The 27,505-nt window shown below is 44.7% G+C and overlaps 3 protein-coding genes across 7 annotated transcripts in view; 1 reads left to right on the forward strand and 2 right to left on the reverse strand.

Annotated features, from left to right (window-relative positions):
* SYT7 (synaptotagmin 7) overlaps positions 1-10,861 on the forward strand; it is a 241,053-nt gene extending 230,192 nt beyond the window's left edge. For all 5 annotated transcript variants that reach the window (XM_081022086.1, XM_081022090.1, XM_081022087.1 and 2 more), the window contains one exon: positions 326-10,861. In XM_081022086.1, coding sequence (XP_080878212.1) covers positions 326-430 — 105 coding nt within the window. In that variant the 3' untranslated portion in view covers positions 431-10,861. The remainder of the gene's footprint in view (positions 1-325) is intronic.
* Positions 4,901-27,505, reverse strand: part of SDHAF2 (succinate dehydrogenase complex assembly factor 2) — a 63,510-nt gene continuing 40,905 nt past the window's right edge. The window contains exon 4 of the mRNA XM_081022436.1: positions 4,901-14,231. Coding sequence (XP_080878562.1) covers positions 14,101-14,231 — 131 coding nt within the window. The 3' untranslated portion in view covers positions 4,901-14,100. The remainder of the gene's footprint in view (positions 14,232-27,505) is intronic.
* Positions 23,153-26,007, reverse strand: LRRC10B (leucine rich repeat containing 10B). The gene has a single exon (XM_081022347.1). It carries the CDS (start codon positions 25,346-25,348, stop codon positions 24,458-24,460), a length of 891 nt encoding a protein of 296 aa, XP_080878473.1. The 5' UTR covers positions 25,349-26,007; the 3' UTR covers positions 23,153-24,457.

A 27,505-nucleotide genomic window follows, 5' to 3' on the forward strand; every position in this document is an offset into this window, starting at 1 on the left:
TAACCCTTAAGGTTGGAGGAATCGGATGTGATGTAAATGAGCAGGCTGAACAAAGATAAATGTGGAAGACAGACATGGGAGGAATGTGGAGGGTGTGGGAAGAATGAGGGTTGAAGTGGAGGTAGGGGAAGGTGTGACTGGTAAAGCTTTAAAAGGGCAGAGGGGAAACGAAAGGGGGGGGGGGAATAAAGGACCAGAGGGTCAAGTGGAACCAGCATTTGATGGAGGAGTTGCAACCAGGAGGTTTCCATTGGAGACAAGTCTTGAACGAAGGTCACTCCTCCTGCTTTCTGACCTGTGTGATTTGTTTCCTCATCCCCCCTAGATCTACCTGTCATGGAAGAGTGGCCCAGGCGAAGTGAAGCACTGGAAGGATATGATTTCACACCCCCGGCAGGCTGTGGCACAGTGGCACCAGCTGAAGGCCTGAGAGGCAGGAGCCGAGGACTCGCTCTGGGTTTCAGTGCACCAAGTCAACATTTACTGGCCACACTCTCACTACTACTTTATGCACAACGGCTGCACCCTGGTCTCCCCCAGGGGGGGAAAGCTTGGGAATGACCACAGGCTAAGGGAGCAAACCTGAAACATGTACTAAACTCTGGGAAAGTGGTATCGGTGCCCAATGTGCTGGCTCAGCAGCGCAGAGCATCACAAGGAGCACCATTAATACCCAACCTCCTGCTTTAGCCTTTCCATCAGACTCCTTATGTAGAAAGAACGAGAGAGAGAGAGAGAAAGAAAGAGAGAGAGACCAGAGCAGAGCAGCCCTCCAGCTGAAGGTGGCCTCAGCACTGATTTGTTTGGATTCACAGTGTAGCAATGGCACAATGGGAGGAGAGGGGTCCGCTACTGCCATACAAGACTTCCTATGAGTTCTTCCAGCCAAAGGCCCATTGGGATGGCACCCTACTCCGCCATAAGAAAGCTAACCCCATCCAGCGGCTGCACTGGCCTGAGAGGGGGCACTGCAAGGAGATCACTTGCTCTGTTTCCATGAGGTGGTTTCGTTATCATTCAATAAAACTTGTAAGAGTAATAAGAATAATATAAATAATAATGCTGGCTAGACCTTTTCCTAGCCAGGCCTCTCTGCAAAGGGGAGAGGAGCCACGAAGCTCCCCTAGCCCCCCTGTGTGTGTGTGTGTTGTGTGTTGTAACTATGCGTGCAGGGCATTCGTGTGTCACTTGTGTTCTCTTTCTCTCGCTCAGCCCTAGACAATTTGTTTCTCTGAGGGGCTTGATTCACTGCCCAGCAGGAATTGAGGGGAAGCTTATGCCATGTGGAAAAGGAGGGGAGCAACAGATTTTGGAGCTTTGATTGAGAGGAGAGAGGAAAGAGAGGCAAGGAGGCCATTTCTTAACCATGCTGGAAGCCATGAAACACATGCCACAAGCTAGAGTGTGTGTGGTTGTAACATTAGGGAGAGCCTAACTTTTAATTGCCCCTTTTGTTTGGCAGAGGCAAAGGAGACATGCTGAGCAGTCCTGAATTTTTTTGGGGGGGTCAGGGTGGGAGCCATTCAAACTGACCCCTCTCAACATCCCAATGTGCTTGTCACACATGGCTCCAAGCAACCATCCTACTTTAATGATGCCTCCCCATTTTCTCTCCTCCACTCAGCCACATGCACCCTAACCCACCACCAAAGCTTGTTTTCACTCAGTCTGCAGCCCTTCCCTTAGAAACCAGCAAACACACACCTGTGCAATTTCTATTTAATTAGCCACCCACTTTCGGTACCCTTCTGCAGGTATGTTAAAAGAGTTTGCCTAGAAACTGACTTCTCTCATTTGCATTCACACACCCCAAATATAGGTTGCATCAAGAAGATTAGTGCCCATGATGTAGAATGATGTGATTTTTCAGCGAAACCAGTACTTCCCAGAAGTGGCGTTGAGGAATTGACTTTATGATAGCAAAACAACCCTAGTTAAAAGTCTTGGGTTGTCCACACAGTAACTCCAACTTAAATCTTGGGTTTCTATTTGTCTTTGATGAAATGTTTCATCTCTTCTCTGCTTTTTATTCTTCATTGCCTGATAGGGTACCAGGGAAAAGTCAACTCTCCTAGACATTCAGTCAAAATGGCAAAGAGACCATCTCAAGGCTTCATAGGTGAGAGCAGGGACTAAGGGGCACTGACAAGAAAGATTTGTGTCTGATTCCAGTGCTTCTCTGGATCTTTATCTCAGTCTTCCCACATTTTTCCTGCAAACAGAGAACAAGAATTAATCTGCTCAACCCTTTTTGAATGTGTTAAAGGCAACATGTTTTATTCCAGTTACTTGGGAAACACTTTTGGGCTAATCTTTTGAATATATTGACAGGTGTCCTAACCCATTGCATCCTGTGGAGAAGCAATAATCCGAAAGCAAGTCAAGCCAGTTCTCCAGGCCACTTCTCACAAGCACTCTGCACAGCTTTTCTTCTCCCCACCCCAAAGGCTAGAATGTGCCATCAAAGAGGGTCATCTGCATGATTCAGTATGAGCATGCAGGTCAGTCTTGCACTACACTGCAGACCTTCCATGCGTAGGAGGTGAGCAGTGATGTGAATGTGACAAACCATTCGTATAATCCATTTGCCATTTCCAAGGCTCAAGCTGCAAGGGGGAAATGATGCTGGAGTAGATAAGGCAGGATGGTTTTGTGGAGAGGGAGCCTCAGTCTGAACACATATTGAAATATTTGCAGCAGCTATTTGACAGAGCAAAAACCACTTGTAAGACAATTCATTTTGGCTTCGAGGTGTCCTAGGTGATTGTGTGCAGGGCTGGCGCAGGACAGTTTGTAGAATAAACCACACAAAAAATAGAAAATAGAAAATAAAACATTTCCACACAAAATTAAATCCACATTTTGGGGTTACTCAGATCCCTCGACTTTCCTCTAGCCGCGGCTGAGTCTTAATTCAGCACCAGGGATTGGACAGTGTCCTTCACCATACCAGAGGCAGCAAGCTACTGTATTTTTCGCTCTATAAGACGCACCAGACCATAAGACGCACCTAGTTTTTGGAGGAGGAAAACAAGAAAAAAATATTCTGAATCCCAGAAGCCAGAACAGCAAGAGGGATCGCTGCGCAGTGATCCCTCTTGCTGTTCTGGCTTCTGGGATAGCTGCGCAGCCTGTATTCGCTCCATAAGACACACACAAATTTCCCCTTACTTTTTGGGAGGGAAAAAGTGAGTCATAGAGCAAAAAATACAGTACTTGCGAAGGGGGCAGGACGTGTCATGTAACATAAACAGCTCTGTCTTCCAACGTAGGAAAATGGCCAGTTTTAATATGTTTCACCTCCATGTGTTTAGAAGCTGCTACCTTCAAAAGCAGTCTAATGGTGCATCTCACTACAGATGCAAAAACCTCATTGTAGTCCTCTGCATACTTTTGCGAGTAACCTTTGTCAACAAGTCTTGCTTTGTAGCGTTCAACTTCCCATTCTGTACCCTGCTTTACCTTGCATGCCCACTTGCTTCCAATTGTCTTCTTCCTGGGAGGCATCTTGATTAAAGTCCAGGTTTGGTTCTGGTGCAGGGCATCCATCTCCCTGCACCTTCCTTCCATAGATGGGCTTCAGCGGCTGCCACCTGCTCCATCTCTTCCCAGGTGGAAGGTTTCATGGGGTGGTGCCGACTTGTGATGGAGGGCAGTTGCGGAGTTGGAATAGCTTTCTTGGGTCTCAGTGAGCACCTGACCTCTGTCTCTGGAGTCACATCATCTTCCTCATCGCCAAGTGCAGGCATCTCATCATCAGTCTCCTCCCCTGTGGGAGCACTGCTGCTTGGACTCTACTCCTCTGCTTCTCCTTGCTGCTCATCATTTGTGCTAAGTGGTGTGACAGTAGAAAACAGATCTGGACATCAATTCAGGAAAGTACTTGTGGGCTTGTGTTTCTTCCTCTGACTCCTCAGAAAAATCTATCTCTTGTCAGCTTTCCTGTGCTCATCAAAATGAACCGCATGTCTTGTGCTGACCTTTCCAGTATTCAAGTTCATCACTTTGTAATATCTGCCTCCAATACCGTATCCAAACATAACTGCCTGTTCCTCTCTGGAGTCTTAACTTGTCCCTGTTCTCCATGGGTACATAGGCATAGGCAATACTGCCAAACACAGGTTTGTGTGATATGTTTGGTACACTTCCATGCCAAAGCTCAAAAGGTGTGTGTTCAGCTCCCTTGGTTGGCAGACTGTTCTGGAGATCGATCTTCTTCTCTCTCTCAATTTGAACATCAAAGTAGTAAGAAACATTTCTGAGTTCCTTTATCTCTCCTGCTTTGCCCATCAGTCTCCCCAGCTGCCTCCACTTTATTTCATCCACAGTTTTAACAAAAATGGCATTGCGAGCCTGTTCTCTAATTGACGGAAAGCTGGAACTGAGACATTTCCTGACCTCTTACAATCAAGTGAAAGCCTATTGCTGAAATGAGGGACAGCTTAAGGAAAACAGGATTCATGTGGATATAGGTATTTTCACATTCATCTTAAACAGTCAGCTGAGAATTTATAGATTTAGGCAGATAACTTTGAAAAACGAATATGGAAATGAAAAGACCTCATATATATCGAATGATTACTCATATGGGACAAGATAGATTGTGTTATGGGAAGCAGTGATTGGGGTAACTATCTCAAGAGACACCTAGAAATATATAGGCATTCAGAGGAATTACGGTCAATGTGGCATTTAACCCCACTTAGAATAGCTAGAATTTATGATACCAGTAATGATGCCTGTTGGAAATGCAGCTCAGTTACAGCATATTTAGTTCACTATTTGTGGAACTGCCCTGAAGCAAAAACAATACCAGCAGGAAATGGTATCTAATATAAGAAGCATGTTGAAACACCCTGTTCAGCTAGACTCAAAATTACTCCTATTAACTTATTTGAAAGACACGGTCCTTAAAGGCAGGGAGAAACTGTTGTTTAATATAATTCTATTCTAATATTATATGAAGTGCTACATAATATAAGACAGTGGTACCTCGGGTTATGAACTTAATTCGCTCTGGAGGTCCGTTCTTAACCCGAAACCGTTCTTAACCTGAGGTGCGCTTTCGCTAATGGGGCCTCCTGCTGCCGCCGCCGCACAATTTTCATTCTCATTGTGGGGCAAAGTTTGCAACCTGGAGCAAGTACTTCCGGGTTAGCGGAGTTTGTAACCAGAAGCATTTGTAACCCGAGGTCCCACTGTACTGTATTTTTACTACGAGGGGTGGTAACATTTGGATTCTCTGCCCCTAGCGCCAACATTTCTTAAGCCATCTCTGCATGCAAGAGGTTCTATCAATGCTGCTGGGATAGAGTCCTAATGATATTTTTCTTCCCCTGGCCTTGTCAGTTTTGTCAGCTGCTTCCAGAGGATTTTGACTTGTTTCCAGTGTTATTTCTTCTCAGAATAGATCGATTGAAATTAATGGACATGGCTAACTTAAGCCCAATTAACTTCAGTGGGGCTACTCTGCATAGAATGAGCACTGGATACAACCCTATTTGCTTCTAATGTGAGGGCCAAGTGGGCTCTTTACCAGCCAAGCATTATTTCGTTTTTTTGCTCTGGCTGTCCAGGTCACAGGCCTTTCACTTATCCCTTGCTTAGCACAAAGGTAGCTATCATTCCATCTAGTTCCCAGTGAGAGATTGTTGGGTGGCTGCAGTTTCCCAGTCCACAAAATTGCCCATCTGATATGAACTCCTAAGCCTTGAGATGATATATATGAGGCTGACTGTCACCGACAGCAATCATAATGTAAAGCCTTCTGCTCCAAGTACCATGGCAGATGAGAAATAAAAGCCAGGAAGATGCAAGCATGCTTAAAAGTACCCACTAGGTGGCACTCATGTTCTATTAACACTGCATCACTGGGCTATCACTGGCTCAACTTGAGTCATGAAAGACCCAATTGACTGCTGGTTTAACAGCCAGCGCAACACTCTTATATGCAAAGTGACAGGAATGTTTCAGGATGACTGATACTGTCAGGAGTTCTAGACTATTTTGCCACCAAAACTAAATTGTGCATTCTCCAAGTGATTACTGGATGGTAGTAGGAAGGCAGTGGAGTGGATAGAGGCCATTTGGATTGGCAGGACCCCTAGAAAATGCAGACACAGGTGGGCAAATGGATAGCAGGATTCTTGGGGTTCCCAAGCTATGGAATAGCAGCTGTGGCATAAGCCAGGCCCCCAAATGTGGATTTTATGCAAAATTGCAGTGACATGAGTAGCACTTGCATACTAATATTTGGTTGGAAAACTGGGATGAGGAGCTGTCCATGCCTCCAACCTTTCCAGGCAAATCCACCTGAGCAGTCCTACTTATCTGCTCCTCCTAAAACCTATCATGCTCTGCTGCCCCTTCACATCAATTCTCATACACCCCAGCTTCCCACTATTCCCCTGTATGCTCCTGGCATGGTATTCAATGCTGGTCCTGTGCAGAATAGGCCTACTGATGTTAAGAGACAAGGATAACATGGGCTTATTGAGTTCAATGGGTCTACTTTGAGTAGGGGCTTGAATCCAACCCACACACTCTGCCCACCTTCTTTCACTCTCCTCCAATTGCTCAGATCCTTACCTGTTATGCTACAGACTGACTTACCAATTTCCCCTCCTCTTCTGACCTTCTTCACAGTCCTACTGAAAAGTCTTCACGAGCTCCTCCCTTGCCATGAGCCCTCCAGATAATGAACTTCACAACCCTGCTTGGTTGAAGCTCTTTCCTTTTATGCAGCCATCTTTTTCAACAGCACATTGCCACTGAATACTACTTGAGCCGAATAGGAGGGATCTGTCCACACGTGGATAGATTGTGAAAGCTCCTTTCTCCTCCAGAGCTTTGTACTCGCCCAGCCAGGCCATTGTACAGAGGAAAACTCAAATAGGGCATTCAATACCTTCCTTCTGTCCTGGGTCATTAATCCTGTGGAGTGTGAGCCAAACTTCCAGCACTTAAAATCAAATAAAATAGGGCATTCAGCTTCTTCCTCCAAGCAGTTAACCAATGGGTCTGTTCTCTCAGGCTATCCTTGAGCAGGTTGACTGTCATAATATGTATAATAGTTGGGGGGGGTGGAATTTAAGGGTGTTTTATTTTGTTGAGTTAGTCAGTGTGTTACAGTATTTTTTTTCTATATGATGTACAGATGCCTAAATGATATTTCTGGTAGGCACATTTTTATACATGTAACAATACACTGCTGAAAATAAAGGAGGCTTGCGGGAATAGGAGAAAAACCCCAGTTAGTTGGGGAAAAGTTGGGGGGAAATCAGGGCTCTTATAGAAAATGAGTTGGGGTTTGGCTTTCTTTCTTCTTCTTTTCCCCTCATGGCATTTCTTGGCATCCACTCAGCTGGGCAGGCTTTTTAAAAATCAAAGAGCCCCAATGAGGTTTTTATATGTTTCTTTATTATCCCATTGTTGAGGAAGAGGGCAGAAGGAGAGAGAGTGAGACATGATTTAGCAATTGACGTTTGTTTAATAGGTAATGTCTTAATGGAGAAATAAAACCAAATTGTATTGAAATGAGAGGGGCCTGCTTTTTTATTTTTGTGCCCCCTCTTGTACAGCTGTCAGCCAATCAGATGCAAAAATAATAATAATAATAGTGGGATATCAGAAACAATGGGGTTTTTAATGCCAAAGCAAACTGGGAAATACATGACATCCTATTTCAGTATTTTATCAGCTCTCTGTTCCAAGACAATGTGAGAACCTTTTTCTCAGCTGCTTCCTAATAAGTCTGCAGTAAAATAATTGTTAAGTCCATCAAGCTATTTATTAATAATAATGTTTATTATTTATTAATGACTTCTTCTACTGTTAGTGAATTGTGCCCAATTTAATTTTGATGCCGTCTTTTGTAAAGGTTTTAACAGGCGATCCACAAAAGGGCATCGGTTTTTGTGTTTTTTTATTTAGTGTGAGAAAAAGGCCATCAAAATCACAAACCATTATTCCCTTTCTTGGATTGAAGTGCTAAAGTGCTTTTATCGGGAACAAAATCCTCCTATGTCCCAGTCTAAAATTCACAAAGCAGTTGGGAGTTGCTGGTGTTTTCATGTACACTTGGCTTGCCCCAAATAGTCACAAATTGCAGGGCTGTATAAATCACAACAAACTGAATTTGGATCTTCCACATCACGAGAAGCTCACAAGCATCATTATCTAGTTCGTCATGACATTACAGATCCTTGGTGACACTATAGATTCTGCACTGTGATTATCACTGGAAAGTATAAGCAGCAGCGGAAACAGGACACTGACAATTATGGGTGGCAAGTGTTTTATTAATGGGGGAGGAAGTCACACAATGACCATAATAGCAGATAAGATGGTTGGATGATTGGCTTTCCATATCAGCAAAAGCTTACTTGGCATTTTAGGCAGCTGAGTAATCCTGAGAAATTCACTCCTTGTTCTTGAAAAACGGGTTGAAAAAAATTCTATATTAGATGTGCACAACTTTTAACTTGCCAAGCAGAACACAGCTCAGTAGCCTTGAAGGTGACGTGTCAGATAACCCACTGACCAACTCTTGACTTTGCTTTTACAGTCCCAGGCAGCCAGGAGATGTATGGCGCATCTGGTGTGGCATCCATTGCTGGTATTTGGCCTGCTGGATCTAAGGCAGCGCAGGCCTGATATAAGCAGTGACGGATCTGAAAGGACATATCTAATAGTTCCCCATTTTGATGCAAGAGTCCAGTTTTCTAGTAACACTGGCTTCTCCCAGATTGTCATTATGCCTATCACACAGAAACCAAATAATTTTATACTGGGAGAAGCTTCCCACCCACCTACTCTACAAGCCAGATTTTATATTGGCTTTGATTGTACTACTTTGGTGGTGCTGATGCTTTTATTTCCATAAACTCCTATGATGCTTTTTATGATTAGCAGACTAGAATTATTTTAAAAAGAGATTTTAGCCTTGTACTGAGCACCTGTGCCAATATCCTGTTTTCGCCTCTGCCCCCAGCCTAACATTGAAGTTTACAGTGAAATTATATTCCCTCCTATCCAAACACAAGCCAGAATGGGAAAGCCGCGGAGCCACCAGATACCTTTCTAGTTTTACCTCATGCTTGCAAGGTAAACACCAGGAAGTTACCAGAACTCCACAAGCTTATTAACTTTCATATCCAAAACAGAGACAATAAAGCGGGCATCGCAGGGTCCTTTCTTACTATTGTTCTTGTTTTGTTTGTTAATGATCATGAGGTGAGGTGAGCTTCTTGGATTAAAGAGCAAGAGTGACCTTTGAAGTCTGGTACCTGTTCATTTCTACCACATCAGCCTCAAAGTAGAACAAAAAGCTACATGCAGCATTCTCCTCTCCCCAGCAGCATTCAGTATCATGTATTTACTCTGTGTTAGGATGTCATTGTGTGCATTTCACTAAGCCTTCACATCATTGGTGGGTGGAAAGCAGAGAAAAACCAGGAACATTGTGGCATCTCACCAGCAAATGGAGAGGGTCCTTTTTTGTCAACATACCTGCATTCCATGAATTGTGCAGCTTCACTTTCAAGGTTCATGTGGATCTGGCAGGAATGAATGGCTGCAATGGCGTCAGAGTTACTTCTTGCTCTTCAATTCTGCCGTCAGTAGATAGCCGATGAGACTTCAGGATGTATGTAAACTGATGATAGGTGCACGTTTTATGCAAAAGAGCTCGCCAGTGAGGGAAGACATCTCAAGTGCCGGACAATCTTGTCAAATCCAATCAATCACCATAAAACATTCTTGGCTTCACTTTTTTAAAAAACAGACAAGTTCAAGATTGATAAACCTGGTAGCACACGACAGGAAACAGAAGTAACCTCATTTCACATTGCTGACCGGCAGCAATGGTGGCACTGATTGGCTGACAACCGGGGTGGCTTGGTGAGTGGCTTGGTAGAGAACTGGAGCCATACAAATTGACGGGAAGCAATGTGTGTTTGTGTGTAGAGATACAGATAAATACACAAAGCACCGGGATGGTTGGATTCTCTTTCTATTTCTGTCATGGAGCAGCTTTCTGGGTTAGTACGCAAACTTCTCATGGCCTCAGTTTGCCCACCTACTGGACAATGGTGATAATAATGCTTCCCTACCTCACAAGGGGATGGTGTGAGGCTTTCAAAATCAGGGCCTTGTACGTGTTAAATAAAGCGGCATTGCACAAGAAGCCTCCGTTGATGTCACGGGGCAGAAAGTTCATCAGTCTGTGCTAGGATAGCCTTTGATTAGAGGTGCTACTACTGACACGCAAAGTATTATTACCACCATTGGCAAACTGAGCCATTGCTCCAGCCAGCCTCCCTGTGAAGTATTTCCTGCCCCCTCGCCTACCACCACTCCCCCAAACCAGAAGCGGTTTCTTTTGTACAATTGGAATTTGGAGAGTTGTGTATTCATTTTTAATTCTAGAGCTCTTAGCTGTATCTTGTTCAGGTATCTCTTCTTCATGTGATGATAACCATCTAACATAGTGTGTGCAAACAGAAAAAAGGTGAAAAAAAATATATGACTACACTGTAGACAACTTCTTTCCTAGCAGTGAAGGTGGCAGTCCAGCTAGACTCAGCTGCCACCTCCTTCCTATTGTGTTTGGAGATGTTTAAAACTCATGGAGCAGACATATTTTATAATAAAACCTGATAAAACACACCAAAAAAGGATGGGAAAAATATTACTACTACTGCTACTACTATTACTACTAAGCCAGTGTGATTTCATCATCACTGATGTCTACGAGGTAGGAACGTTTTCTTTGCAGAACCATATTTTTGGAGAACCAGGCCCCTTGTTTTGTAGAGGAGGTCTCCTGGTCTAAATAATAAAGGATAGTAAAATAAGACAACACTTGGCTTTCTCTTTCTGTCATTAAAAAGGGAGTGGGGGAGAAGAATACCATCCTTATGGTTTCCAAAAGGTTAGGTGGGCAACACACTCATTGCTATTGCGGTTGCTAGGTAGTTCCACATGTGTCATACACCTCTACTGGATATTCCCAAAGAAGACACAATTCTAACAGCCTGCACACCCAAGACCATTGTGAACATCCAATAAAATAAATATAAAAACATTTGTGGCTGGGTGTTCCCTTGACCTGACCCCCAACCCTCCTGCCAGCACTGGAACACTCATCCAGAATATCTTGCTTAAGAGCAACAAGCCCTTGCAGAAAGTCTGCAGCTGTAGAGGCTGAAACAAGCTTCTTGGTATACATAGAGAAACTGGCTCTCCCTCTTAGAGTGGGGGGAAAATGTACTTGTCCTTTCACAATGACCTGTAATTCAGGGGATTTTGTTCCTTGCCAGAACTAGGGATGGGTGGATCTGTCTGTTTCGAGTTCCTGTCACTTTCATTCATAAATCCAGTCAATCCCATTTCTGCATTAACCTGTGGGTCAGTGGTTTTTTGTTTTTAATCACATTTTAAATACTTTCAGATGTATTTTCTCACATTCTCTAAACCGATATGCCTTAAAATTCATATTTCTAAACATATTTAAGGCTGAAATGTGGTCCTTGGGAGGATCTCAGGGGCAATACAGTGGGGTGGGGATATTATAATTATTATTACAGTATTATTTATTATTTATACCCCGCCCATCTGGCTGGGTTTCCCCAGCCACTCTGGGCAGCTCTCAACAGAATATTAAAAACACAATAAAACATCAAACATTAAAAACTTCCCTAAACAGGGCTGCCTTCAGATTTTTTCTAAAAGTCAGATTTCCTTGACATCTGATGGGAGGGCATTCCACAGGGTGGGCACCACTATCAAGAAGGTCCTCTGCGTGGTTCCCTGTAGCTTCACTTCTCGCAGTGAGGGAACCGCCAGAAGACCCTCGGAGCTGGACCTCAGTGTCCGGGCTGAATGATGGAGGTGGAGATGCTCCTTCAGGTATACTGGTCCGAGGCCGTTTAGGGCTTTAAAGGTCAGCACCAACACTTTGAATTGTGCTCAGAAACGTACTGGGAGCCAATATAAGTCTTTCAGGACCGGTGTTATATGGTCTCGGCGGCCACTCCCAGTCACCAGTCTAGCTGCCACAATCTGGATTATCTCCCTCTTAAGTGAACAAATATAGAAATCCATCCCTGGAGAGGGAGATCCAACCTCATAAACTGCCTCAGATCTGTGATCTATGGCTGGGTCTACAACTTTTGGGGGCACCAACATCAGAGCGGGGGAAAGGAGGTGTTTCAGTCACAGCGGATAGAATAAGCCAGCCCTGGAACTGGCAATGGTTTAGTTTATTATTCTCTCATTTGAATCCATACTGTGAAACTTAAAAATAACTTTCAAAATCCATACAAAAAAGGAGGGAAGAATGCCCTATCACTACTGTCCACTTTTCCAGTAGGAGCCCAGCATGACCCAAGAAAAAGTGGATTCTCTGTCTTCTGTTCTCCCTTCCCTACCCTCTGCTTTGCCCATGCATTAAATGTATTCTTAATATATGAAACGTATTTTTAAATAATTTTGCTGAGGATTCCATCACAAAATTTGCTGAAGTGCCCAATTCCAAAGAAGCTCTACAGTCCAATCTGCAGATTAGTCTAGGAGGCGTGGCTCAAGTCAGTTCATGTCAGATTTCAGAAATAATTCATTTCTCAAGCATCCATAGACAGAACTAGGGATGGGGGAGAAATTTGTTTGCATTTTAATGATAACCTAATTCACCCTTCTTAAGTTAATACTTGAATCTCCTAATTTTGCACTGCAGTTTCCCAACCAATGGGTACAAAAACATATATATTAGGAGAAATTCACATTACAATGCTGATAGATTTTCTTGCTTGCTTTTTTTTAAAAAAAAAACAAAAATCACAAATTGCTGCAGAAATAGGAAGAACACAATTTAAGATCGGGAAAATGAGAAACTGAGAGAAACCAAAGTTAACAGATTTGTGCATCTCCAGCCCCAACTGACCTGTTGGTTAAAAATTAAGGGTGGATTAGAAGGCAATTCCTGGGTAAAACGGGGGCTTTTCCACATTCAGTCTCACACTCATACAATTTCCATAGCCATCTTAGTCAAGTGGTAGTCAGCAGCTGTGGACTTTGCAACTTCTGCAGAACAGATCTACTCTAGGGGCTGGTTATTTGATGATCACAGCCCAGCCAGAGGTGTTTGGGTGACCAGATCCTTCAGAACACAAAAGGAATGTTGCCACAGGAGCAAAACAGTTCTGCTTCTGGGCATATATGTTAGGGGAAATGGGATGACCGATTCAAGCTCAAACTGCACAGTCTCTCCTTACTTGAGAGAACTATTCCTTTCCCCTTCCTGTCACTCACCTGCATTGCAAACCCCGCTCGCACCTCACACAAACATACACATACTAAATATTTGCAAAGTAAACTTCGCTCTCAAACATGTAACTCAACTGAACTTTACTCATGAAAGCTTCTCAAGCTTTGGGCTGATGATGGGGCCTTCTCTGATTTAAGCTCTTGCTGCGGTGATCCTTCAGTTGCGGACAAGAGGAGCAGATTGAAATGACAGGATCTTCCAAGAAAAATGCCCTCCCCCTTTAGCGTCATTAGCACAAGACACAAGAATGTGTTGTGGTGTCAAGAACAGACGAGCATTTCCTAAGGGGTGGTCTTTAAAACAATGCAGTTGTTTTAAGCAGACTCAACATGTGGTTAATCACCCAGAAATGTGACCCAAAGCCATGTGCTTTATGGAGCACAGGTGGAATATATAGAACAATGTGTTAGGAAGAAGAGAAGTACAGCTATTGTTGATAGATGAAAAGCCAGTGAAGAGGATGACAAGGTAATTATGCTTTATTATGACATCTGTGCAGCACATGTTAAGCCAAAATTAATCTGCTCCGACAGCTTCTATGAGAAAGGTAAAATATCAGGAGAGTCTTCTAACAAAGCACAGGTGAATGAAAACTTACTGTGCCTCCATGAGCAAAGGAAAGAGCCCTAGAGAGAAAGGGGCACGGGGGCTTCCATTGGGTGGATAGGTGCCATTTATTTAGAAAACTTCCTTTCCTTTCCTATGCCTCCCTCAGTATCTCTAACCCCATATGCCTGTTGCAACTAGCTTGCATTTACCTTGCCTATTCTCCTTTAGCAGAAGCTGACAATAGAAGATGGGGTGGTGTCCCCGAAAGAAAAGCATTCAGAGTAGGTAGGTAAGGCTGCAAAACTATGCTCCCTTATCTGGGAGTGAGCCTTAATGCAATCAGTAGGCTTTGCTTCTGGGGAAATGTGTAGGATTGTGTTGCAGGAAACTTTATGTAAATATGGATTCAGGTGCCGAATTTGGAGGTGCTGACTGCAGGGTCCGAGAGTATTGCTCAGCAGAATTGCAGGCCAGATCCAGGAGAGTGGGCAAGGGGGAAAGAGGCAACAAAAGGAGTTGGTGCCAGCAAGTTTGCCAACTGACCACATGCTTCAGAGCAGAAAGGACCAAGGAGGAAAAGAATTGTCTAAAATATTTCTCTCTTAATCCAGCCAGAGTTGGGCAGACTGGTTACTTAATCACAGGTGAAGTGAAACAGCACCCTGATGGCAACAAGATTTGACTTATAGCTTGCATTAAGAATGCTTGAGAATATGAAACCAATAGTTCATATTCCAGCTGAATATCTCCAGGGGTCTCATTATGTTCATATAGATAGATCCCCCCCCCCCATGCTTATTTTAAAACCTGGATTCCTGAAACTCTGCAGATATGAACTGAAAATATCAGCGTGTACCTGCCAATAACAGAATATATCTGTTTACTTTTATTGTACAGCAGTTTCCTTGCAATCTTGCTTTTTTATCTTAAAGGGAATCATTAAGGTTGGGGGAAATTAACCCTATTATAGCACCATAGGTCTAAAAGCCAATGTCATGTTTTTTTCTTGTATGAAAGAATACGTGTGTAGATAAAACCATGAAAATGTTGCAATGCATGGCGGGAAATGTCCTCCTTTTTCATCTAGCCTATCACATTTACGTTCACTAACAGCTTATTACCTCTGCACATTGCTCATAAGAGCAGAATACGGTTGGTATAATCCTCAAAAGTAAGGAATAATGCTCACATTTCGGTGACAGCATGTCACAGATTCAATCCTTGGCATTGCCAGTTAAAAGGATTTAAGGTAGTGGGGCTGAGAAACACAACTACTTGAGATCTGGAAGAGCCAAAACCACTTCGAGTAAGACACTGCTGGATGAAGCAGTGAGCCAACTCAGAAGAAGACTGCTTTACATGGGCTTTAAAGAAGTCCTATGGCACCGGCTAGAATGGTGAATCTGAAATAACAGTCCTGCCACTGGAGGACTCACTATGATGACTGACCCTTCTCAATTGCAGTCTATGGAACAGACTCCTTTGCCCACCATTTGGCATCAATGAAGTGGATGATTAGCTGGAATAAGACTGAGAAATATGAAAGACTTAGCAGTCACAGATGTGTTAATGTAACTGTGGTGAACCTATGACTGTATACTTTGACAAAAAGTTCCTTAAGGCTCTCCTTTTGGAATGTAAGTCTTGGGGCATTGGAATGTAAGTCTTTGAAAGATATCTCCTTTTTGCTTGTAAAATCTCTCTTGAAGTCTCCAGGTTGTAACTACTGACACACCTGATATGAAAAATCTAAACTATAAGGCTGTGTGCACACACCATGTTCATGCTGCCCACACAGTATTGTACTCATCCAACTAATAGCCTGCACTTTGACCTGCTTGATTCAGATTTTCCTGAAAGATCAAAGGAAAAGAAAGATCCAACATAAAATCGCATCACTCAAATGTGGATGGACTGGACTGTGTGGAGGGAGAGGGAGGGAGAGCGAGCGTGGTGATGTTTTCCTGGGTGCCACCTCTTATTTCCATTGGTGAGATGCTCCTCAGTGGGTTGCTGGTAGGGCCAGCCACAATACACCTACATTATTTTTAAAAAGTGTTAACCCATTGTTTTGTGCAAGTCTGATTTATTGAAAACTTGTATTCCGCCCCCTGCAAAAAATGGCCATGTGCATAGGCAAACAAACACCGCAATGGACCTCAGGTCTCTGAAACTCAGGGAGAGGAAAGGGGACAAAAACACAGTGTGAAAGCATGCCATCAAGCACCTTGCAGCAGTATGGATGGTAAAACATTGAGGTACAAGTTCAAATGAAAGTACTCTTGTGTGGGCAAATGTGTAAAAAAGTCCACATGGAAAAATAAGATCCATGTTGACTGTGGGCTAAAGCGTCTGCATACCTTCCCTGAAGAAGCAAGAGTATTTTTCTACAGGGAAACCTGACTTTTTGAATGTGTTTGACCAGTGATTATAGTAGGAAAATCGGGTGCAGGAGGGGTGATGCAAACTATCACACCACAACATGTAACAATGCTCAATTGCTCATCTCCATTTTGCCCAACTCCAGCTTGGCTGGGAAAGTTGTCTGCTTGAGAAACAGGAGAGCAAAAAAAAAAAAAGAAAGAAAGAAAGTCAAGAACAGACAATTCTGGCTAAATGAGACAGTGAATCAATTCAGGATATTGCCGAAATCTTATGAAGTTTAATGTAGACATTTGTGGATCACTATGGCAATACATCCTAAACCAACTACCCAATGTCACCTCCAGATAAAAGATAGGATGCCTCTACTTTTAACCTCCAAGTTAGATGAGCCTTTGAAACAGAACTGCAAGAGGCTTACGCGCCTTTCTCTGATAGCTGGGCACAGATGGTCCACTGACTTCAACAGAGCTGTGGCATCTGAAAGATGTTCCTGTTTATATTCCTTCCTTGCAAAGAGCCATCATGGTCATTTTGTATCATTATATTACATTTAGCATAGCTTAAAATACTCAATTCACGTTACATTGCTAATTTCCCCCTCCTAAAAAAAGGGTTTTCTTGAAAGGAGGAGTATACCTTCCTCTCTTTCCATCATCTTGGTAGTCTTGTTTACCCAGAGCCCTTCCAAACCATGCTTTTTCTCAAAGACTTCCTTTCCACTTGGTAGCCTTGGGAGCGCAGTCAGAAAGCACAGATGGAAACAGATGCATTGATACTAAAACAAGATACAAAGCATATAATGCCAGTGATCAAAGAACATTTCCCTGTTTCATTATTATTATTATTATTTACAATAAAGCCAGCACTGATGGTTCAAGATGTTCAGATACACAACCAGTTTAAGATTGGTAAGATCTGAATCCCTCAATCTGACAGTAGCAAAGCTATCTATGATCTAACTAATCAGAGTTCCTTTTGGGCTTGGGTACAAGATCAGTTATCCTGGAACAAAGCCTGCTGGTCTATCTAGACTTCAGTCTTCTGCTGCATGTGTTTTTAAAAAACAAGTTCATGAGGTAAAATGCATACCCTTTACGTTCATCTCAGAATTAGGATCATAAGTACAAAGGATGATCACGTGGTAGAAGAGAAGCCAGATCTAGCCACCAAAGCAATTCTATGGGACCCATGGCAGCCCTATCCATTTTTGAACAAGGAGTGGGGAAAATGGCCCCCAGTTTCACTCAGAAAGAAAACAACATAGCTGTCAAAAGTTGCAAGAGACAGTTATGCCCCACACTGTAACACATACTCTATCTCTTTGGGTTTTGTATGGAGCACACCCTCAACTATACCTAAGCACACATACCTTGTCATTGTAAGAGTCTTAAACATAATTATAAAGCCTGACCTTTAGTGAGCATGCATAGCTGAGGTGTCATATCTTCATGGCTCCCCCTGAGGTATTTCTACACAAAACAGAATGGGAAGAGGGGTACACCCAGTACTATTTTTCTAGAAAAAGAAGCGCTGGAGCTCACCATGAACGCCTCCCTTGTTCTATTAGAATGGCAATGGTGCCAACCTGAGAGGTGCCGGAACTAAGTTCTGGCGAGTTCCGGCTGGGGGGAAAAGTCATGGGTACGCCCTGTAAGGACAGGGAAAACATGGCTCAGTCGGACACAGTACAGAGCAGGGGTACAAGAGCACAAGCGAAAGCCAGAGGAAAAATAGCAATACTTTTAACAGTGGCTGGATGGCCTAGCTCTGAGACAAAGAATATGCTGAGGAGGCCACTCTGTGCAGTACAACACCTAGTCATGCAGGATCATGAAGGTGTAACAATCTTTGTACATCATGACAGAATTTAGTAGAAGGAGGGACAAGATAGGGGATTGGGGGGAAAAAGAGATAATATTGCTGAAAGAGAGAGAAAAGAGGGTGGGCATGATGACAGCAAAAGTGAGTCATCCTGGAATGAGATGCGGAGACTCCAACATGGATTCCTACAGACTTCTACATGAGCTACTTAGTCACGTTAACATCCAGTACAGTGCATTCCAAAGGTTCACACAAGCTAGAGGAAAAGATCTGTGCTGCCAAAACAATGCCGTGTCAAGACAACAAAGATCAAAACCCAGGACTCTCAAAGAGCCACAACTAAGTGCGAATTCTACTGAATAAACACAGCAGAAGTGCTGCCAACTTCAGAATTTATAATAAGCTTCCCAATATGTGCTTTTCATTCCAATGCCTCACCAGCTGGAATGTGCATGATTCTGAAAGGTTCTTTAAGCTTGGGGGTGGAGGAAAAAAGCACCCCAAAACTATGAAAAATACTGGGGAGAGGAAGAAGAGAAGGAAGAGGAAGGGCGAGAGCGGGAGATCTAAAAATAAAGTGAACCTAGGGATGCAAAAGCCAGGAAGTGTTATTTTAGCATTCTCCCACTGATTAAAAAAAAATAAAATTACACAAACTTCTAACAGAGTCGGGGGAGGGCTCGACTGCCCCATTTCTGGCTTAATAACTCTTGAATGCTAGGCACAGATAACATGAACTTGAGAGTTCAAGGCCCTGTGAATTCTGCAATTCCCAGTATTCCCACAGAATAAAAAGCACTTCAGTACCTGCAAGGCATCAAGCAATGGGAACCAGTATTTTGCAGTTAGCAGGAGGGATTGAGTAATCTCTAGCAGCTGCATCAATATTTCTGGATACAAAGAAAATGCCTCTGTGAAAGAATGAGCCTGGAAAAACAGTTCAGGAATAAATCTTCCCTAAAATGCCCAAACCAACTAATTTAAAATGAAAACATTTCTCTAGTCGCTCACAACATTGTTTGGCCACAGCTTCTCACAAGGACTCAGTGGTACCTCCATCCCAAACAAAGAACTCCAGATCCCAAGGCAATATAAAACAATAGCTTTGTTTGTAACCAAAGCAATGTTATTCCACAACATGAAATGCGAGTCCGCGCTGGAGCACTTTTGGGGAGCCTTTGAAATTGCCTCTACTTGCTGCTGCACAGCAAGGCTGAAGAGGCTCTCCTGGTCATTAAAGGAATAGTAACTGCATCAATTAAAATGGATATAGCACTGTCAAAATGTTAAAAGCACTTGTCATGCATTATTTTTATTTACATGTGCTTTATTATTCTTTATCACTATTGTAAGCACTTTGTGCATTGGGGGAATAAACAATAAACATATTCATTATTATATGATTATCATCAAGATGTAATTTTTATTATGGCCTTGAAAAATAGGGGTAGTGCTATTCCCCCCCCCCCCCCGTTATTAAGCTGAGAGAACGTAGCTTGCCTGCCTCTGGCCACCTAGTGATTTCACCCAATTCCTAGCTCTCTGGCTACCATGTCACCCCACCTCTCAATCCAGCTCTCTGAATAATCCAGCTCTGACATCCACCCTGCCAAGAATACCTGCTGCCCGGGCTGAACAGTTTTTGCCTGATGAGCAAAGTTGGGTGTAGTTCACCACCCTGGGCATTTCTAGGAAAGATGGCATACAAGTTCTATCTTTTTAATTTCTTCAATTTAGGGAGCTGGGTGAGAGGTGAAATGATGGTAATTATGTCCAGGCATGATTGACGTAATAAAGACTGGATCATGTGACTTGGACAGAATTTGACACTCTGAGCACACTCCGTACTATCAGGCTCACTGTCTTCAGGTCTCCTGGATTTATTTATCCAAATTTAGACACTCAAGTTGCAGCAGTGAATCCTTGCCTTAAGCTCTATTGCAGCCTTTTCTTTTAAGATCAGCTCAGAATTAATACTTAACAATTTCTACGTTAGGTGGCTGTGTTTTCTGTGGGTAAGCCCCTCAAAAGTAGCACAGAAATGTCAACTGGTACGAAACATCACTTCTCACTTTCTGAAGGTCACAAGAAGCATATGACACCCATGACAGACCATCAGCACTGGCTCTTTACTGCCTTACTAGCTAAATTTAGGCTGCAGTCCTATATACACTTTCCAGGGAGTAAGTTCCACTGAATTCAAGTGGGGTTTATTTCCAGGTAGGCATGTGCAGGATCACACTGTTAATGTATTGGGACTTATGAAGCCCTAAACAAACTGGGCCAAACATACCTGACCAACGGCCTCCATCCCTCTGCTTCATTGTAAGCTCCAATAATATTTGGAAGCACCCTCTCAAGTTTAACATTCACAGCACTCACAGAGAGGTGTTCTTAGTGGTTGCCCTTTGTCTGTGGAACACCCCTGAAGACTTAAGGGAGTCTGAGCAAGCATCCTCTCAAAGCAGTGTAAAACATTTTGATTTCACTTGGCTTTGAGTGGCCAGGGGCAGTAAACAACAATGGTTTCAAAAACTGTACATGGGTTAAAGGGTTTAATATTTTTAAGGGCCTCAAGTGCACACTAGCCATTAAGTCTCGAACTGCCATCATTCATTCATTCATTCATTCACTTTTTACCAATGATCCAGATCAGAGGTCAGCAAACTTTTTCAACTAGGGTGTCCGGTCCACTGTCCCTCAGACCTTGTGGGGGGCTGGACTATATTTTGAGGGGGGGAAATAATGAACGAATTCCTATGCCCCACAAATCACCCAGAGATGCATTTTAAATAAAAGCACACATTCTACTCATGTTAAAACACCAGGCAGGCCCCACAAATAACCCAGAGATGCATTTTACATAAAAGGACACATTCTACTCATGTAAAAACACGCTGATTCCCGGACTGTCTGCAGGCTGGATTTAGAAGGCAATTGGGCCAGATCCGTCCCCCAGGCCTTAGTTTGCCCACCCATGATCCAGATGATGCATTCTACTTCTCTTGTGTTGTCTGTTTCCTCCAGACCTGATTTGTGGTGATTCTCTTCATTTAGAAAATGATAATAAAAGAACTTAACACTACCTTTCTTTCAGCAAGCACAGCTCTATTGAGACTTCTCACACCATTGTGCTTTTAATTAGAAACTTCTTCCTTGCAGCTTTTGCCTCTAATTGCTTACTGTTCAATATGGTCTGGGCATTATTGATTCATTTGCCCTTTAATTAAATCAGTTCCTGCTCCCCACCAGTGGGCATTTTAGATACTGTTTTTCTCCCCTTAATATTTCTTTTACTTTTTTAATTGCAAAACAGCTCTATTTCAGAAAGAAAGAAAGAAGGAAGGAAAACAGATATTAAAGTCCCCAAGCCTGTTGGAGGAAAGGCACTGACTGATTAAGGAGTCATTCATCAGCAAAGCCAAGGCTCATAAAAAAAACCATAAAGCAACTGGAGATTTAAACTACAAAGTGGAAGCTTCTAATTAAAGTCACATGGGATCTTTGCGTAATAGGACTTACTTCTGAGTAAATATCTTAGATATTTGGGACGTCATCATAGGGATGGGCATGGCAATTAATATAGTTAGTACCAGGTATAATTACCACTTTAATTCTGTTTCCAGCTAATTTCAGAAAGGCAGTACTTCAGCACCTTTAAATAAAACTAATATGGATGTAACCAAACATACAAATAACATTTAGTCATCAGAATATCATCCTTTTCTTGCCATTTTGCTGTACTATAAATACTCAGTTCTTCTTCACTGTATGGACCACACCACACCATTAGTAAAGCTGTTGCACTTTTCCCCATTGCACCTTCCCATAGCCCTTACGGCTTGGCTACCAAGGATAACTTTGTCAAAGGTGGACTGTCCTTAATACCAAAGGGGATGTGTGACATATGACATTAATGACTTAATTCAAGACTTTTAGAATGCTGTATAACATCCTAGAAAGGAAAATTATTAGCTAAAAGGACGTAACATTGAAATCAAGCTAACAACAGGGCCTTTCATTCTCAAAAGTCATCTGTGCCACACAAACACTTCCCATCAGATGTTGTGATGGGGGTAATTCAGCACTGCAGGCTTGTTAGTAATTATTTCTCAGTGAGAATAATCAAAGGTGTTACCCCAATAAAAACAAGACAACTGCTGAGACTCTTAATGAGAAACAAAAAAGTTTAGGAAACACTGACCTAATTGGAATAGAATGCATAAAGCTCAAACTGGTTCCTGCCAACTCTGCAGTTCGCCAACACACTATGCAAACCAAGAGTTCAGGCAGAAGCCTATTCACACAATCAGCATGCTGCAGTTAACTGTACAATGCTAAAAATGGAAGTGGATTCTGACAATAATTGCCAGTAGTTCAGTGGAGTTCAATTGTAAACAACACCATATTAGCTGTCAGGTGGAAATTCTGCACATGACATTCCCAGGTGTGTAACCACAGATCTAGGGTAATAGATTTATTTAAAGGTGCAGGTTAGGATGATCATGTGGCTGAACTGATAAAGAGTGTGAAAACATTTTGTATGAATCACCTCTCTGAAACCAACCCCAAAGTGACACAGATATTTTGCATTCAGTCTCTTTGCACAACATTCCACAGAAGAGGAATCCTTCCCCCACTCCATCAGAAACTTCAAAACTGGGTGTGGGGGCGGTATATAGGGAAAGAAAAGAGATGGCATAAGTAGCACAATGTTTTGTGGCAGTCAGCCAATGGAAGAGAAATAAACTGTAATAAAATTAGAAGCATAGCATAAACACCCATTGCTTCTTTGAAATTCATTCCAAGACAAAGATGTTAACTTTGGCAATGCTTGGATAGCCATGCCATGCCAACAGAGATATCAAGATTGAGGCTGAACATAGTGGAATTGGTCCAGAATGGGACTGAAGACAGCTGACGAAGAGGTGTGTGCTGGAGGAGAGAGGAAGGGAAAAAACAGTGGAGAGCAATGGAGGGGAGGAGAACAGTGGGAGGGGGTCAGAAGCAAAGAGGTATCAGGGAGACAGAAAGAGAAGTGCAAAAAAGAGTGGAGTGCTGAAACAGGCAGAGGAAAAAGACGTTTATATACATATATATCTCAACATGAATGCCTGAGAACATTGCTTCCTTTCACCAGGTGTTATAATTTTGTTTACAATACTCTTTAAAAATAGCCCCTGATGCCGCCCAAGAGCTTTGGTCTCCTGCTTTTGGAGAAACCTCCCTGAGAATTTGTGCCCCCCTCCCCACATTCCTTCTTTCTTACTCCCTTCTTAGACATGCTTTTATTGCTTAGATTTAATACAAATCTAGCCCGACAGCCCCCACAAGAATGAACCTGCCACCTTCCGAAATGGGGGGCAAGTCCTGTGACTGCCACCCATCCACCCAAGACCCACAAGAAGTCTGCAGTGGCCCAGGTCATACCAGTTTTGCTTCTGTGCCCTTTTAAGGGAATAAAAAGTCAGGAAAAGCAGCAGGGCAAGGCACAAGGCTCCTTTCCCACCATACAAAGACTGGAGGCAAAGCTCTTTCCTGGACCGGGAGCTCTCTGCACAAACAAAGCTTTCGCATGAGCTTCTTCTCAAACCTGACAGCTGGACGGAGCAGTCCAAAGGACGTTTCTCTCTCCAAGTCTAATTCCAGTAGTAGGATAAAAAATCCTGGGATGAAAGAAGATGTTACATTCACACACTCAACTCTGTAGCCCTCCGGGGCTCAGAGTTCAAGGTGGGTAAGAATAGGTAGGAAGGGGAGAGAACAAGATGGCTTTATCCTGACTTGTCGAGACTCATTGTAGCAAACCAGAAAGGAATCGCCCAAAGATACACCAGACTCTCAGAGCAGCACAGGAAAGTCACTTCAAGTCTTCGGCTGGCAGAATTTTGCAGGAAGCCCAAGGAGGTGATTACTGCCCAGAGAGAGGCAGGTTGTACTTTTCCACCAGGATGTGACCATTGCCCATATCTTGAGCGAGGGTCAAAAGGACTAACATTTCAAAGATTTGATGCAAAGAAATGATCCATCATGAGAATAATTTTTCCTATACAGTACCTCCTATTCCCATCCCTTGTGTCCTAGGACTCGGTAGGGTGCTTACAAGTTACCCATAGTGCATTACAGCTATATGGGCTAGGGTCAAGCATGGCTCCACACAGAAAAAAGACAGCAAGCCTTCTGATGAGTTGCTGTCATGTGTTCTTTACAAGGGATCGTCAAGGTCCCATCAACCTGCCTCAGAGATGGTGGCTCCTCCTGAGCCTAGTGCATGCCCAGCTCCTAATACCCTGTCAAGCAGTAGAGCCAAAAGCCTACCAACATCCATCAGATTTTTATTTTTACAGCAGCAGCCATGTTAATTGTTGTAGCCTTTCATGTCTCCTCTGGAGAACATTCCTGGGCACAGTAACTTCCCTCTCCATCATCCAACATGGAGGAGTCATTTTTCATCTGGGCCTGCAGAACTTCAGATTCATTCTCCTCCTGCTCTTCTTCTTCTTCCTGCTCCCGAAGGGCCTGGAGACGTTCCTCCCTAGCCTCCAGAAACTCCTGAGCCCCTTCGCCCACTACCAGGACTGTGTCAGCCACATTGGGTGGTGCTTCCACTGGATTGTGGTCGTAGGAGAAGAGCCGAAGCCTCCGCAGGTGGCTCAGGTCAGGGAATTCAGTCAGCTTGTTGCGGTCAAGGTCGAGGATGTGAAGCTGTGTCATGCGGAGCAAAGACTTGGGGAACTCCTCAAAGCGGTTCCCATACAGCCAGAGCCCACGAAGTCCCCTCATGTGTGGCAGGCCATTGGGCAGTGTTTTGAGCCGGTTGTCTCCCATCTGCAGGGACTGCAGCCAAGGCATCTGAAGCAAAACCCGAGGGAAGTGGTACAAGTAGTTGCTCTCGATCCACAGGCAACGGAGAGTGGTGAGCTGGCAGAATTCTGCGGGAAGCCCAAAGAGGCGGTTGCTGCCCAGATAGAGGCGGGTCAGGTTGGGCAGGCGACACAGGGCCTCGGGCACTTCCTCCAGCTTGTTGAAGTCCAGGGCCAGGATACGCAGCTCCTGCAGCCCTTCGATCTCCTCAGGCAGCTCCGTTATCCCCGTGCCACTGATGTACAGCTTCTGCAGGGTGCCCAGGGCACAGACTGGCAAGGGCAGTTTCTTCAAGTGGCGCCCCGAGAGCTCCAGCATCTGATCCCCGCCGCTCAGCTGCTCTTCGGCAGCTGAGGGCAGCCGCTCCTCCCTCCCCGAGGACCCGCCACTGCCCATCCTCATAGCCAAGGCAGGCTGCTGCCAGCAGGACTAAGGCCACCACCTCTGCCCGGTGGGCTCCAAGGAGACATGGCAACGACCGAGGTCCCTGCCCACCACCAGGCTGGCCTGCCGGGGTTAGGACCAGGGCTCGCTGGATGATGGTTCCCCCTGCCAGGGCTGGAACTGATGCTGCCGCCACCTCCTGCTGCTCCTCGTCCCTCAGAACACCTTCCCTGCCCTCGGAGCTGGGCCTCCTCCGGAGTCTGGTGGCGGCCCCCTGTGCTCCTGGGACCTCGAGGGCGGGAGAGGAGCTTCTTGGCGCGTGGGGCGGACGAAACTCCCGCTCCAGAGCTGCTTGCTTGCTTGCTTGCTTGCCGCCTGCTTCTCCTCGAGGGCAACCGGGACCGAGCAGCCGCTCCAGCCCTCAGCAGGGACCCCGCTCGCGTGGCCCCGTCGCGCGTCCGTCCAGACAGGCGCTGACCTCGGCCCTCCCGGCTTCTCGCTCCGGGGCTCCCTGCTAGGTCTGAGCTCGGCTCCCACACACACGAGCCCGGCGCCTAGCGACTCGTCGCCATGGAAACCCCCACGCGGGATCGCCCGCCTATAGCAGAGCTCGACGCTTCGGACGGGGCGGGACTACGCTCTTGTTCGCCGCCGCCGCCCCCCCTTCCCGCGACACAGAACACACAGCCTGCGAAGAGTGGAGGAGTTTTACTGGGCTGTGAGGGCTGAGGGGCGGGAAGGGGGGCGCGAGAAGCCACGCCTCGTGGCCCAGGCCCTCGTGGCTCCTTTAACGGCTGCCGGGGTGGCAGGCCCCGCCCCTCGCTCGCTCGCCCGCAGCTGCAGCCGCCTCGTGCCGGCTACACACCCCCTTCGGCTCCCTCCTCTCCACGCCCTACAAGCCCCACTCGGCTCCGCCATAGACAGCACCGCCTAACACGTGGCTCCCGCCCCTTTAAACTGCTGCGCTAAGAGGTGGCAATTCAACAGGTGCAGGTTGGTCTTTGCTTCGACTCCCGCCCCGCCCCCACCCGCGACTAGGAGATGCAGGGACGTGGAGGAGATTTCCCCCCCCCCCGGCCGAGGTCCATTTCTGCGTGTGGCGCCCGAAAGGTACAGAAGCCCAGAAGGAGAGTCCCGGGTGAGAGAGGACGAGGCATAGGCGTAACCAGGATTTATTAGGGGGTGCAGGCTTTATGTTAGTGCGGGGAGCAGAGTTATCTGCGATGCAATTTATATTTTTATTATCAGCTGCAGCTGCGCCCCCCTGGCTACGCCCATGTGACGAGGGGCTGCAAAAGGGCGGGAGTGGGAAGCAGCGGCAGCGGCAGCAACAACCACAGTGGGGACGACGGCCGATTTCCCCTCAGCACCCAAAGTCCACACTGCAAAGCGAAAAGGCTTCCCAGTAATCTTGCTGCCACAGATTCCCTACACCCGAGAGAACAGAGAGAAGGCACACACGGGTGTTACTACTGCAAGGTAGCATCTGTTGGTTGAAAACTAACAGCACCCAGTCACATGGGAACAAGCCCCATTGGGTCCACTGAGGCTTACTTTTGAGTAAGCAGACTTATCAGACTTACTCTTTTTTTAAAGAGCTTGATCCTTGTAACAACTGAAAGACTGCTCTCCACATTTTACAGCTGAGAAACTGAGGGCCCATTGTCACAGCTGCTTGCTGGATAGTATCCACGGCCTGCAGTGATTTGCAGCTGTGGTGCCATGTGCCGAAGTTGTGGTGCAAAAGCCACAAGAGTAGATGCAGAACTCTGCATGAGCTGGTTTTAAAGGCACTGCTGGCAAAAGTAGCTTTTTGAGTACTTCAACAATCTATAAAAAGTGAATCCACACAGACTTCTTGTGCGCATTTGGCACTGATTGTCGTATTACGTCAGTTCGTCGCATCTGCTGCTGGAAGTCAGTGCAACAAATACAGTATCAGGTTAGGAGGCAAACCATTAAAAGGTACAACAGTTGTATGAAGACTCTGGCGTCTGGTTATATAAAATCAGTGTTTAGTATAGAAAACACTAGATTTCATTCAGTTAACACACAGAAGTAAGTCTGTGAACCAAGAGCTAAACATTTACATTCAGGCAGCCGAAGACTGGCTATTTAAGTGAGGAGAACTTGCTTCAGGAATCTTGGTGACTTCAAATTTCTAAGCTGCCACAT

The sequence above is a fragment of the Podarcis pityusensis genome (genome assembly GCF_964106645.2).
Source record: "Podarcis pityusensis genome assembly, chromosome: 1".
Lineage (NCBI taxonomy): Eukaryota > Metazoa > Chordata > Lepidosauria > Squamata > Lacertidae > Podarcis > Podarcis pityusensis.